Source organism: Chiloscyllium plagiosum, unplaced genomic scaffold (genome assembly GCF_037043375.1).
Source record: "Chiloscyllium plagiosum isolate Xiang-an unplaced genomic scaffold, Cpla_swu_hap1 HiC_scaffold_6, whole genome shotgun sequence".
Taxonomy (NCBI): Eukaryota; Metazoa; Chordata; class Chondrichthyes; order Orectolobiformes; family Hemiscylliidae; genus Chiloscyllium; species Chiloscyllium plagiosum.
The window spans coordinates 72,700,281-72,714,972 of NW_028270144.1; the positions used below are offsets into that span (position 1 = coordinate 72,700,281).

Sequence of the window (14,692 nt, forward strand, 5' to 3'; positions counted from 1 at the left end):
CAAAAACAGTGAGGGGGAGCCAGTTCATTTATATGCACTTACAGGCAATTTATATGGCAATTAGTCATTTAATGATCTAATGGTTAGCTCTTCATGGTGGAAGCTTCAATTCATTTACCAGGAAGATATCTTTTGCTAAATGCAAACTAAACCAGCAGTTTAGTTCAAGACTCCATTTTGATGATCTCAAGGATCATGTTGGCATTTGAAGTATCCACAAACATTCAGCTCCGTCATCTTTCTAGTAGGTTCCATGGAGGCAGGTTCTCTGACCTGACAGGATCATGCTAATAGGTTTACTAATGTCCTTTAGGGAAGGAAATCTTGTCATCCTTACCTGGTCCGACATACATGTGACTCCAGACCCACAGCAATATGGCCAATTCTTAAAAACCCTCTGGGCAATTAGGGATGGGCAATAAATGCAAGAGATTCCACATCCTGTGAGTGAATAAATGATAAAAAAATATTCAATTTGTCTCTCAAACATAAATGTTGCATTGTGGGTAGATTATGAAACCATCTGACTTTCATTTCTGTCCAAATAAGTGAAAATTAATGTTGAATGATTTATGTAATGAACAGATGATTCACAACAACAGTTAATGCCAAGTAACAAGCTGGAATTTTAATCCATAGCTTCATTTTTGTGTTTTGGGTTTCGTCTCAATTTTATTTAATTATTCCTATGGCATGTGATTTAGATTGCGTGATGTTATGTAACGAACAGCATCTGGTGTGGTCTGCTGCATGGTGACTTGGATGTTGATAAAAAGTCTCAGTAATAGTAAAAATAGCCATCTCAGTGCTGACAAACTACTTTTTATAACTAAGAACTGACCCTATTCATTGACAGTACTGTATGTGTAGAGCTAGGTTTGAGGAAATAATGAAAACAAACTGCATTTACAAAAATCATAAAATGTAGTGGCAGCTCAGGCATAGATTTGGATTTCATGTAACGCTCCATAGCTGCTATCATTTTATCTGCAACAGCTTTTATCCATTGGGAATCTGGATATTTCTAAAAGGCTAAGAGGATCATGTGACACCCTTTGCTTGTTAACATTGGGATTAGTAAATATCTCACCAGTCCAGAATGCCTCTAATCAGGTCCTTTCTGTATTTTGGATTTTTCTGGATTATAGAATGACATTTGAAGGCCTAACTGCAAGTAACTGGGCAGAAAAATCTCATAGCAATAAACGTTTAACAGAACCTTACATATTGATAAAGCAATATAATGCATTGAGATCCCTGTAGAGATGGATAACTTTGAAAAAAGATTAATTTTCCAAACAATTACCAAAAATAATCAAAAGCTAAGGTTTCACAGTTTAAGACTGCAAAAGGCAAATCAAAATTAACATAAATCAATCATCAGTTAACAGACAATTAAGAATACAATTTAAGAGGAAATTTCAGATTAATTAATACAACCCTGATATGTCTCTGAACCCTTTTCTCTGTGCTTCAGACTTTTGGAAGGTGTGTGGTATTATAATAACAAAGCTGATATTACTCTCTGTTCTCCAATAAGCTCACTTCTCCTTACACGAGGTTGCAACTTCCAGTCTATTTTAAAAAGCATGCCACTCAGTTTCCATTTTCTAGATCTGGCTTTTACCAGCAAGACTCAAAAAGTGTGACGCTGGAAAAGCGCAGCAGGACAGGCAGCATCCGAGGAGCAGGAGAGTCGACGTTTCATCAGGAATAGCTTATGCCCAAAACATCGACTCTGCTGCTTCTCAGATGTTGCCTGGGCTTGCTGTGCTTTTCCAGCACTACAATATTCGACTCTGACTCTCCAGCATCCACAGTCTTTACTTTCTCTCAGTCGCTGTTTTACCAACAAGGCCTACCTCGGCAACAGCAAAATCCTTCAACCTCTAGAAATCCCACATGTTCTGTACCCTTTGTTTCAAACAAAAAATAAATTCCAACAAACAAATTGCTCCTCCACATCCACTTTGTTTGGATAACGGCCTACATTTGCAAAACTGTTTTAACAATTGATGTGATTCTGCAATTGGATAACATTTGCTGGATATTTGGACAAACTGAGAGGAATTGGACAAACATTGACAACCAATGTAGGATTGTAATAAAACAAAGAACTGCAGATGCTGGAAATCTGAAAAAAAACACAGAAATTGTTGGAGAAAATCAACGGGTCCGTTAGCATCTGTGGAGAGAAAGCAGAGGTAATGTTTCAAGTTCACATGGTGTTCTGAAGAAGAATCATTGGACTTGAAATGTTAACTCTGCTTTCTATCCACTGAGGCTGCCAAACATGTTGAGTTTCTCCAGGAATTTCAGTTTTTGATACCAATTTAGGAATGTCAGTCAAACCTGCAGTGTGACGCACTTGGATGTACTGTATTGATATTTGAATACACAGGGCCCTGTCCTTTACAGACAGGAAAAATACATACACAAATTGTGAGACAGTGAGGCCTGCCGATGCTGGAGATCAGCGTCAAAACGTGTGATGCTGGAAAAGCACAACAAGTCAGGCAGCATCCGAGGAGCAGGAGAGTTGACGTTTCAGGCATAAGCCCTTCCCCATGATACACATTGTGTCTGTTTCAGTTCCATAAATTACATGACAGCCATTTATTTTTCAAGATGATGCCCTGACTAATCAGAGTTAACTTGCCTGGTTTAAAATTTGAATAAAGCCTGGCTGTCAACTGTCAATCACCATCAATAGGCGCATTCTCCATGACAATGCTTTTATCAATTAGACTCCACTTGTCAACCATTCAATACTGTCTCTCCATGCGGTATGAATGCTTGGTTTTCCTGCTGAATTGTTGTTCTTGCAAATTGTCCTGATGAGTGTAAGACAAAAAATTTCAATAAAATATGTCCTTTTCAGTGTTACTTGGCAAATAACAAAGTGATGAGCAACTGTAACAGTTACACTTATCGACCTTTGTCTTGTAACTGAGAATTACCAGAAATTGTAACTGTAATTGCAATTTGTTAAATTGATTTGCTATGTTTTCCCCATCAAGAAACCACATTATTGCACATTTTCAGTGATGATGCTTAAACACTTTAGATCTAATAGTGTACATTTTATTTATGCCCAATTTTTTTTTTACTTACTAATACTAATACCATCATTTTTTGTCAAGTATAACTGGAATTTAAGAACTCAAACTAGTAATGTGAAATTCCTATCTCAATGCTAGAAGGAATAAAACATCATTTTTTTGGATGAAGATACTAAATTGATATAATTGAAAATGCTGGATTTTTAAAAATAAAGTACATTTGTTAAGCTGTTGCTATTGTCAGTTCACCTTCAATCATTGAGACGTCTCATAATTCACTGTAAGGACTGTCACGTTCACAATGGAGCTGGACATATTGATATTCTTATGAACGAGAGAGTCCACAAGTTCACATGGGCTGGCTACCGAAGGAGATGAAAACATGTTCCTGCTAATTGCAATATCACTGTTAGTTTATTAAGATATTCAGTGACTGTCTTGTGTAAAATGTGACATACTTGTGAGAAATGAATCCAAATATCTTGAAATTCTGATGTCTTCAATCATGAATTATATTCCACATTCTCGACTTTGAAATAAAATATTTCATTATTTGTGTGTCATAATAGGGTGTGGGGTTCAATTGAAAGTGAACAAGCATTTATTTATTGCCTTTGTAAACTGACAGCATACATAAATATGCCTGAGTAATATGGAAGAAATGAAATGGCTGTTACTCAAAGGAATTGCTGGTAAAGTGACAAGCAAAATAGTTATACAGCATGGAAACAGATTCTTCGGTCCAAATGCGTCCATGCTGACCAGATATCCTAAATTATTCCAATCCCAATTGCCTGCATTTGGTCCATAACCCCCTTAGCCCTTCCTATTCATATATCCATCCAGATGCCTTTTAAATGTTAACATTGTACCTGCTTTCACCCGAAACGTCGATCTTCTCCACCTCCTGATGCTGCCTGGCCTGCTGTGTTCTTCCAGCCTCCTGCCTATCTATTTTGGATTCCAGCATCTGCAGTTTCTTTTTGTCTCTTCACCACTTCTTTTGGCACCTCATTCTATACGTGCACCACTCTCTACATAAAAAAGTTACCCCTTAAGTCCTTTTTAAATCTTTCCCTACTCTTTTTAAACCTATGTCTTCCAGTTTTGGACTGCCCCATCCTAGGAAAAAGACCTTGGTTCGTAACCCTATCCAGATTATTGCAAGTGAGAAATAATGTAATGAATTACACCATATCATGGCAGTGTCAATTTAAGAAAAAGGCATATATTGCAAGTAAGACAGAATATACTCGAAACTCATTAGTTCAAGCAGCATTCAATAAGGAAACATGAGTCAGAACCCAAAGATATTGCAATGATCAACATTTAAGAAGAAGAAAGGAATGAAGAAAGACATGAAGTACAGGAAATGACACGGTGATCTGTGAAAATGTGAATCAAGAAATGGCAAAACGGCGGAAGTGATAAACGCATAATGAGAGGATTCAAATGAATAATAAAAAAAAACCGAAGGAGTTTTAGCTTCTATGTGGGATGCTGTGGCCCCTTTTAATGGCCAGCTACCTACCTGAAACAGGCATGCCTATATGGATTGTCAGTTTTGGGCCACAAAGGTTGAGCAGCCTAAAGGCCAACAGGCTGTCAGTCACTTCATTCATTTCCTACAGTAACCCCATTTCAAAACTTGAGCACTGCCTTACACTCAGAGAGAATTGAGGTGGGGGGGGACATGGTTGAGCAGCTGTGAGGCTGAAAGGGTGTGTGTGTGTGTGAATGAGAGGAGCACGGTGACACTGTGAGACCTAAGGTGGAGACAAAGTATTTAATCATGCCAAACATTTCAAAATCAATCTTTATATTGGCTTTTTTTGGAGCCGGAATCAGGCATCAAGGATTGGTCAGTTAGGCAATACCCATCAGATCATAAAACATGGGGACTTAAAGGAACTTGTAGCATATAATAACTGCAGCCTTGTTAGATCAGAGCTCATGACCCAGAAATTATCTGGTGACCCATAGTTTGGGAAGCCGTGTTCATGGAGATGAGGTTTCACATATTTCAAATCTGAGGAAAGAGGAGCTGCACTGCATGTGTTTTAAGGGGGTGGGGCATATACACAGCTAGGCTACCCCACTATCAAAGGAAACTTAATCCGCCCAACGGACTGCCAATTGAAAGGACTATCCGACAATGATAACATGCTTAGGGGAAGCTCCAAAACTAACTAAAGGTAAGATCCCTGTTTGTCACCGAACAGTATAGTTCCACAGCTGAGAGCTATTTTCTTCATTCATTCACAGGGTGAGGGTGTCACTGGCTAGGCTAGCATTCATTGCCCATCTCTAATTACCCAGAGGGCAGTTTAAGAGTCAACCACATTGCCGTGGGTCTGGAGTCACGTGTAGGCAGACCAGGTAAGGATGGCAGTTTCCTTCCCTAAAAGGACATTAGTGAACCAGATGGGTTTTTCCAACAATTGACAATGGATTCATTGTCATCATTAGACCTTTAATTCCAGATTTTAAAAAAAATCAAATTCTACCATCTGCCATGATGGGATTCAGATCCGGGTCCCTAGGATATTATGTGGGCCTCTGGATTAAGGTTGTCAGTTTGCTCGCTGAGTTGGCAGGTTTGTTCTCAGATGTTTTGTCACCATGCTAGGTAAAGTCAACAGTGAGCCTCTGGTGAAGCGCTGGTGTTCTGTCCCATTTGCTATTTATGTGTCTTGGTCTGTTGTGATGGGTGATATCACTTCCGGTTCTTTTTCTGTGAGGTTGGTAAATGGGGTCCAAATTGATATGTTTGTTAATGGAGTTCTGGTTTGAATGCCAGGCCCATGCATGTCTTTGTTTAGCCTGTTGCAGGATGGACGTATTGTCTCAGTTGAACTGGTGTCCCTCTTCGTCTATGTGTATGGATACTAGTGATAGTTGGTCATGTCTTTTGGTGACTAGTTGGTGCTCATATATCCTGGTGGCTAGTTTCCTGTCCGTCTGTCCAATGTAATGTTTGTTGCAGTCCTTGCAGTGTATTTTGTATATGGCGTTCGTTCTGCTTGTTGTTATGGGGTCATAGAGTCATAGAGATGTACAGCATGGAAACAGACCCTTTGGTCCAACCTGTCCATGCCGACCAGATATCCCAACCCAATCTAGTCCCACCTGCCAGCACCCGCCCATATCCGTCCAAACCCTTCCTATTCATATACCCATCCAACTGCCTCTTAAATGTTGCAATGTCCTTGAAATTCATCAGAATCTGTTTTAATGTGATGGTAGCTTTGTGGGCTACCATGATGCTTAGGGGCCAGAGTAGTCTGGTTGTCATCTCTGAGATGACTTTAATGTATGGCAGGGTGGTTAGAGTCTCTGGGCGTGTTGTGTCTTCTTGTTTAGGTCTGTGGTGTAGGAGTCGGTGGACTGCGCTTATCAGGGACCCATTGTTCCTAATACGTTGTATTTGTGTTTTCCTCGGCTTCTCATAGTTCCTGGATGCTGCAGTGTGTGGTGGCTCATTTAAATAATGTCCCGATGCAGTTCCATTTGTGGGTATTGGGATGATTGCTCCTTTAGTTGGGTATTTGGTCAGTGTATATTGCTTTCCTGTAGGCGCTGGTCTGCAGCTCTCCATTGGCTTTTCGTTCTACTGTGACATCTAGGAAAGGAAGTCGGTTGTTGTTCTCTTCCTCTTGGGTGAACTTTACACTGGTAAGAATGTTATTTATGTGTTTGTGGGTTTCTTCTAATTTATTGCATTTCATGATGACAAAGGTGCCTGGATTAATAGTCTAGCGATAATACCCTCAGCCATTGCCTCCCTAATCCTGAATACAGGAATAAAGCTTTCTTTACTGCAATTATCTAGAACAATGGTGAGATTGCATCTGGAATATTGTGTGCCATTTTGGTTCCCTTACCAAAGGAGACTTATACTTGACACTGGATTGATTCCTGGGGTGTTAGGGCTATCTAGGGAAGAGAGATTCAGCAGACTGTGCCCAAATTCGTCAGAGTTTCAAACAATGCGAGCTCATCAAAACACAAAAAATCTTAGAGGTCTCAACAGGTTGGAAGCAGAAAGGATGACTTCCTCTCTGGGAAGCTTTTTTAACCTAGGATCACAGTCTCAAAATAAAGGGCAAGTCAGACAGAACCAAGATGAGGAGAAAATTCTTCCATTGTATATTAGTGAATTTTTCAAATTCTCTATCCAACAGGGCTGTGCAAGCTCAGTCATTGGAGCTCAATTATTTAAGACCGAGATTTGGAAACATGAATGACATCTCGGATTTTGAGTTTGGAGCAGGAAAATGGGAAAAGCTAAACGATCAGCCATCATCTAGAATGACAGAGCAGGGCTTGAATGACTTAATGGCTTAGTCCTGCCCCATGTCCCTCCTCAATTCAAATCTCTCCATTAGATACTTAAAATGTATTTAGTTCACCCAAACCTTTCGCCATCCGAGCTATTATCACCTTCTGTGGTCATTCCTTGTTTTATAATGCTCCTGTGAAGTTGCTTTGGGAGGTTTCATTGCATTCAGGCGCTGTACGAATATAAGTTAGTGCTGCCTTTCCTCCTTTCCCCTCGCCAGAAACATTAACAATCCGCTGAGGAGACAAGTGGGCCAGGTGTGAGGAAATGCGGAATGCCTGTGCTGCCTTTCTGCACAGAGCGACGAGGAGCCAGCACCTCGGGCCGGTTTGTACAAGCTGCAGCTATTTGCAGCGCGACGATGTCATTTCTTCAGTTGAATTCCATTCTCCAGGATTCCAGTACTTTTGCGATCCACACGAAAAGGGAGAGGCCAGCGAGGCCTTCCTCAACCGCTGTGCACATGGGAATTACAATATGTCCCACTCATGGTTGCAAGAAGGTCGGTTATTTTTGAAACGCCGCACCCGTGTGCAAAGAGGAGGGAAGGAGAGATCAGATTCCTAAAACAGGGCAGACACACACACACTGAGGGATCTTGCTGGAGAACTTCCTTCGGGGAATTACACAACGGTGAAGAATATAGAAGAAACCAAGTAGACCATTATGAAACTCAGCGTGGTGCTCTTCATCGCCGGGCTGTTTGGAGCTCTTGGAGTTCTCCTCTTTCTAGTTGCTTTCGGCACAGATTACTGGCTGCTGGCCACTGAAACATGTCCCTCTCTCCGAAATAGCACGGATCCAATCCCCGCAGAGGTTAGTGTCAATCTCCATTACTTTGCAGACTCCTGCAACCAGAACTAGTGAAGGAGCACAGAATAAAATCGTTCATACTGTGTGTTATAATTGCAACCCAGAAACTGAAAACGCCTTTTATTTGTCAAAAATTGAAAACGCTTTACTTTCTTTCAATTGTGCACGATCTGTTCACAAAGCTGGGGAACATGCAATGATTTTTGTTCACTAAAAGTCCAAAGCGCTTCTGACCGTTTGAAAAGAAAGATCAGAGTGTAACATGCCGTAAAGCTTGAAACTTCACAATATCAGTTCCGAGGAAGAGTCACTGGACCCGAAACGTTAACTCTGATTGCTCTCCAATGTAGTTGCCAGATCTGCTGAGCTTTTCCAGCAATTTCTGGTTTTCTTTCTGAATTCCAGCCTCCGCAGTTCTTTCGTGTTTTTTTTTGATCCACAATATGCCGTTCAGCTTCTTTTAGATTCTCACAGCTGCCGTATCAAAGCTATGCACAAACGATAATGCAGGCTCATAGTGATTTTAGCAAGTCACAAGTTTAACACTTTTGAAAATCCTTATATAAAATGCATGACGTTACCAACTGCAAATTGCACTTCTTACTGCGTGTATTATTATGTTGGACAAAACAGCAGCAAATGTTGCACTATAGTTATGCAATGCACTTTAATTATATATTGGAAAAGCAAACTCGTTTCCTCAGCCACATCTATTGAGAAGCTGGAGTTATTTATCATTACAAGTGCAGGATTTTTACCTCTTCCGTCAATAGCAATCAAAATTCCATGATATCCTCTCTTGAAGTGTGTGAGTGCTTTATATTTTGAATTACGTTAAAACAGATGAAGTGAAAGGTAAATGAAGACAGGTACGAATTACCGACGTCGTAATGAAATAATTCAAGGTCTAAAAGCTTGAAATTGTCAAAACAAATACGGCATTGTAGGTGGTCTTTGGAGTGAATGTGAATTTGGAAGCTCTGTTCAAGTTCAGCAGTGCTTTCGTCAGAGGTAAATGTAAGGAAACGGAGCCGGATGGGTTACTCTTCGGAGGGTCGGTGTGCACTTGTTGGGCCGAAGGGCCTGTTTCCACACTGTAGGGAATCTAATCTAAAAAAAACAGAAATCACTGGAGATATTCAGCAGGTCTGGCAGGGTGTGTGGAGAGAGAGCCAAGTTGGCTTTTTGGAATCCAGTGACACTTCCAGGGACCTATCAGATCTGCTGAGTTTCTCCAGCAATTTCTGAATTTTTTTTCTCAGATTTCCAGCGTGCAGACTCTATTGTGACTGCTATTGGTAATAACCTGGTTGAGACTGAGATAATGGCTGTGCAGGGTGTGAAGTTTGCAAAAGACCACAGAGTGTGGAAAGACTGAAAGATGGGTCTTCCTGATAATCAACTGCAGGGGAGTATAGTTCATTCAAATTTGTATGTTGGACCAGAAATGATGGAGGTGGATGTTGGCAGAATTCGTATGGAATCTCGCCCCAAGTTGGTGGACAATGTTGCAAGTGACCATGTAGATGAGGAAGGGGACAAAAATAAGTTCATGTTGACTCTAAATGACACAGTGTTAGGAAGAGAAATAATTGTTCAAGGTGACACAGCAGTGAATCTGTGCAGGTATTGTCTTTGCTGTTTGAATTCATGTATCTCTGCACATTGGAGAACATCTGGGAAAATTTAACGAACAGTGAAATCCACAGTTGATCTTGGAGGAGCCTGGGTGGGAGAGTTCACAGCACAGGAACCAATAAGTGAATAGTTCTTAAGTATAGCTTTGCTGTAAATCTACAACAATGAGTAGAGATGGGTTCTTTCTTGATTATATGTTTTATTGACATCTGTCTCTTGATTAACTTTTTTTAAAAAGCCACAAGTATTAAGTTAGCCTGGAGCAGTGTTTTTTTAGAGCAATAAGATAGCGCTATTTTCTGGGTCTGTTGATTGTGAAGAAGCAAAAATGACCTTTAGTAGAGTGATATGCTCATCTTGTTGGATGTGGGAATTTAGGGAGAGTTTACGTGTTACTGAGGACTATGTCTGCAAGAAAAGTCTTTGGTTGCAAATCCTATCATGTTGAATGGATCATTTGGAGTGAGAAAGGCAATCAGGAATTTACAAGAGCTAGGAGGTGTGATAGATGGTAGTCACAGGAAAGGAGAAAAGCTGCAGATCCAGCCAGGTAGATGGGTTAACTCCAGAACTGTTAGGAGAGATAGCAGGTAGCGCAGGTGCCTTCTGTGGTGGTCCCCATTTCCAACAAGTATGCTGCTTTGGAAAATGTAAGAGCTGATAGACTCTCAGGGGAATGTAGCACGAACAGTCAAGTTTCTGGTATCAAGAGAGGCTCAAATGTAATGAGGGGTACATCGGATTCCAAGTGATCAATCGTGATGGGAGACTCTCAAGTCAGAGGCACAGACAGACATTTCTGTGGCCAGCAGTAAAAATTCAGAATGGTGTGTTGCCTCCCTGGTGTCAGGATCAAGGATGTACTAACTATGGAGGAGAAAGTGAGGTCTGCAGACGCTGGAGATCAAAGCTGAAACTTTATTGCTGGAACAGCACAGCAGGTCAGGCAGCATCTAGGGAACAGAAGATTCGACGTTTCGGGCACATGCCCTTCTTCAGGAATGAGCAGAGAGTGTTCAGCAGGAGAAGATAAAAGGTAGGGAGGAGGGACTTGGAGGAGGGGCGTTGGAAATGTGATAGGTGGAAAGAGGTCAAGGTGAAGGTGATAGGTCGGAGTAGGGTGGAGGCGGAGAGGTCAAGAAGAAGACTGCAGGTCAGGAAGGCGGTGCCGGGCTGGAGGGATTCGGCTGAGACAAGGTGGGGGGAGGGGGGATGAAGAAACTGGTGAAGTCCAAGTTCATCCCCTGTGGTTGGAGGGTTCCCAGTCGGAAGATAAGACGCTCCTCCTCCGACCGTCGCGTTGTTGTGGTTTGGCGGTGGATGAGTCCAATGACCTGCATATCCTCGGTGGAGTGGGAGGGGGAGTTGAAATGCTGTGCAACCTTTCCTTGCAACCGCAGGAGGTGCAACACTTGCGCCCACACCTCCCCCCTCACTTCTCTCCAAGGCCCCAAAGGAAACTTCCATATCCGCCACAGATTCACCTGCACCTCCACCCACATTATCTACTGCATCCGCTGCAGCCGGTGTGGCCTCCTCTATATTGGGGAGACAGGCCGCCTACTTGCGGAGCGATTCAGAGAGCACCTCTGGGCCACCCGGACGAACCAACCCAATCACCCTGTAGCACAGCATTTCAACTCCCCCTCCCACTCCACCGAGGATATGCAGGTCATTGGACTCATCCACCGCCAAACCACAACAACGCGACGGTCGGAGGAGGAGCGTCTTATCTTCCGACTGGGAACCCTCCAACCACAGGGGATGAACTTGGACTTCACCAGTTTCTTCATCCCCCCTCCCCCCACCTTGTCTCAGCCGAATCCCTCCAGCCCGGCACCGCCTTCCTGACCTGCAGTCTTCTTCTTGACCTCTCCGCCTCCACCCTACTCCGACCTATCACCTTCACCTTGACCTCTTTCCACCTATCACATTTCCAACGCCCCTCCTCCAAGTCCCTCCTCCCTACCTTTTATCTTCTCCTGCTGAACACTCTCTGCTCATTCCTGAAGAAGGGCATGTGCCCGAAACGTCGAATCTTCTGTTCCCTAGATGCTGCCTGACCTGCTGTGCTGTTCCAGCAATAAAGATGTACTAACTATACCTCCTATGTTCACATCTAAGTAATTTATATAAATGACGAAAGGTAGTGGACACAGCACCAATCCTTGTGCACTCCACTGGTCACAGGCCTCCAGTCTGAAAAGCAGCCCTCCACCACCACCCTCTGTCTTCTACCTTTGAGTCAGTTCTGTATCAAAATGGCTAGATCTCCTTGTATTTCATACGATCTAACCTTGCTAACCAGTCTCCTATGGGGAACCTTGTCAAATGCCTCACTGAATTCCATATAGATCATGCTCTGCCTTCATCAATCCTCTTTGTCACTTCTTCAAAAAACTCAATCAAGTTCATGAGACATGATTTCCCAGGCAATGAGCCATGCTGACTATCCCTAATTAGTCCTTGCCTTTCCAAATACATGTGAATCCTGCCCCTCAGGATTTTATAACCTCTGTAATGTCACACCTCAATCTCCAGGGAAAAAAGTCCCAGTATATCCAGCCTTGCCTTTTAACTCAAACCCTCCAGTCCAGGTAGCATCCTAGTAAATTTTTTCTGCACTCTTTTTCAATTAATAATATCCCTTTTATATTAAGAAGGCTTGTGTGCTACTGTGGTAAATGCTTTTTAACAAACTGTTGTCTTCTAGTGTTTTGTTCCTTAACACAGAATTACCACTCTCATACAAGATTGGTCAGTAGCATAGTCAATTTATTTGAAAATCTCAAACATGTTTACTGAACAGACAAACTAATAGCTTGCAGTTACAGACCAAATTATTTTCACATCCTTCAGCTAGCATGCTGCAGCTTGGACACTTCATGACTGTTAGTCATGAGATGTCTTCCTGGCACTTGGCGTATTAACATACATAGCACATAAAACATTATCACTTTCTCCCTTTCCAAGACAAAATTAAATGCACTGAGTGAAAACACATTTACTTTAGATAGTTGCAAAACCATTTGTACAGAAACAAGAACTGAAATACATGCAAGTTTAAAAGTCTAAGAGTTAATATAACCTATGGTGATTTGTCAATCATTTTTACATTCTTGTGATGATGTTACCTTCTGGAGATCTAGACTTTGCACTTAGTATTTCTTGACCAGTATGGTGTTGGTCTTTTGTTTGCTTTTAGAAAGTCAGTTGTTGTCATGTTGACCTTCTGCATCTTCATTATCTGACTGTGTTCTGCGCACACTTTGAGTTCTGAGCAGTTCCCAGAGTTGTCTTCAGTTTCTCCTCAACATTGCTCCATTTGGCATTGTGACTTTGTAGAAACTACGCACACAGTATACTTTGCATACCTCTGTGAATATTGACATTCCTTAGGGAGGATATATGACCTTGACTTTCTGTACTAGCCACAGATCAAGCAGTTCTACTCCATCTTCATTCACCCTTGGTTTTTTTGAGAAGTTTATGCTTCATTTATTAGAAATTGGAGAGGGGATAGCTGTCTGGATTGACTTAACTTGCCTTCCAAGGTGATCTCAGCTGGCAATAAGAAACCCATATCCAGAGTTACAGCTGCTGTATATAGCATAGTGATGCAAACATTCTGTTTTGTTGTACCCACTTTGTAATAAATGTACTTCATAATAAAATAATTTATGGAGCAAGTCATTCATTCAGTAACACATTTGGATCTGGGGTAATATGCTGAGGCTTAAAAGCGATTTATGCCCCATTTGGCACAAATGTCCCAAAAAGGCCCATCGTCAGGTGTGATTTCTTCAGATACACTGAATAGACTGAGTAATATACTCATTATGTTGGCCTGAAAGACCCCTGAATAGTCCTTTAACCATCTGACAGTTGGAAATTTGAAAACGTTGTTGGTGACCAAGAGAATAAATCAGCTGTGCTAACTACAACTGTTAAATAAATCAGTTGTGATTTTGGATGAAGCGACTGATGGAGCTTTGTGAGGGTATAGAGGTTCTTTGTTCAATGTGGTTGATAACTCTGGCACTCCTCAAATATCCTTAAATTCTTCTCAATGTTATTGTTGACCTGTGGTCAATCCTCAGTATCCCATGCTCAGTGTCTTGCTCGCTCTATGCCTGTATGCTCTGAGTGACAATATGTCTTGGTGAAAAACCTTGTGTGCAAGTATTTGTTTCTGCTTAAAAATTAGACTTCTGAGACACCTAGTTCATCTCTGTATGGCCAAAAACACCTGAGAGTTTGGCACATTTTGTATCATGTCAGGCCATTCTTCTATGATAACTTTCCATTATGCTTTCAGTCAAGGTTCATTAATTGTTTCCTCTTGAAGCTGGTTTCATTTGTGTTGACCAAACTTCGTCAAATTGACCATAAGCTCACCTTATACCTTGATAGCTATACAGTGTATGTATATTCTTGTAGAATTTCTATATTCCAATTTAAATTCAGTAATCTCTCCAGAGTATCAAACTATTTTGAAAACAGGTTTGCAGTAGACATCAAAGTCATATCCCTATACTTTGACTAGAAGTTATTTTAGTCTTGGTGGTGCACTTGTTTTTGATATTAACAAGGTGGTACTGAAACATAAGTACACAATGATGCAGAGTTAGCTTTAAGAATAAAACAAGGGGTTTGTAGAGGAATAAGACGGTGTTATTTTCTGGATCTGTAGATTGTGAAAGAGCAAAAATGCCCTTTAGTAGAAGGATATGCGCTTCTTGTCAGATGTGGGAGTTTAAGGAGAGTTTGCGGGTTACTGTAGATTATGTTTGCAATAAATGTTGTTGGTTACGAACCCTATCAGATCGAATGGATC

General features: G+C 41.4%; 1 protein-coding gene across 1 annotated transcript in view; it reads left to right on the forward strand.

Moving 5' to 3' along the window:
- Positions 1 to 7,720: 7,720 nt before the first annotated feature.
- The window catches only part of tmem182a (transmembrane protein 182a), a 49,631-nt gene continuing 42,659 nt past the window's right edge, over positions 7,721 to 14,692 (forward strand). Inside the window, exon 1 of the mRNA XM_043691739.2 lies at positions 7,721 to 8,220. Within this exon, the coding sequence (XP_043547674.2) occupies positions 8,071 to 8,220 (150 nt within the window). The 5' untranslated portion in view covers positions 7,721 to 8,070. The remainder of the gene's footprint in view (positions 8,221 to 14,692) is intronic.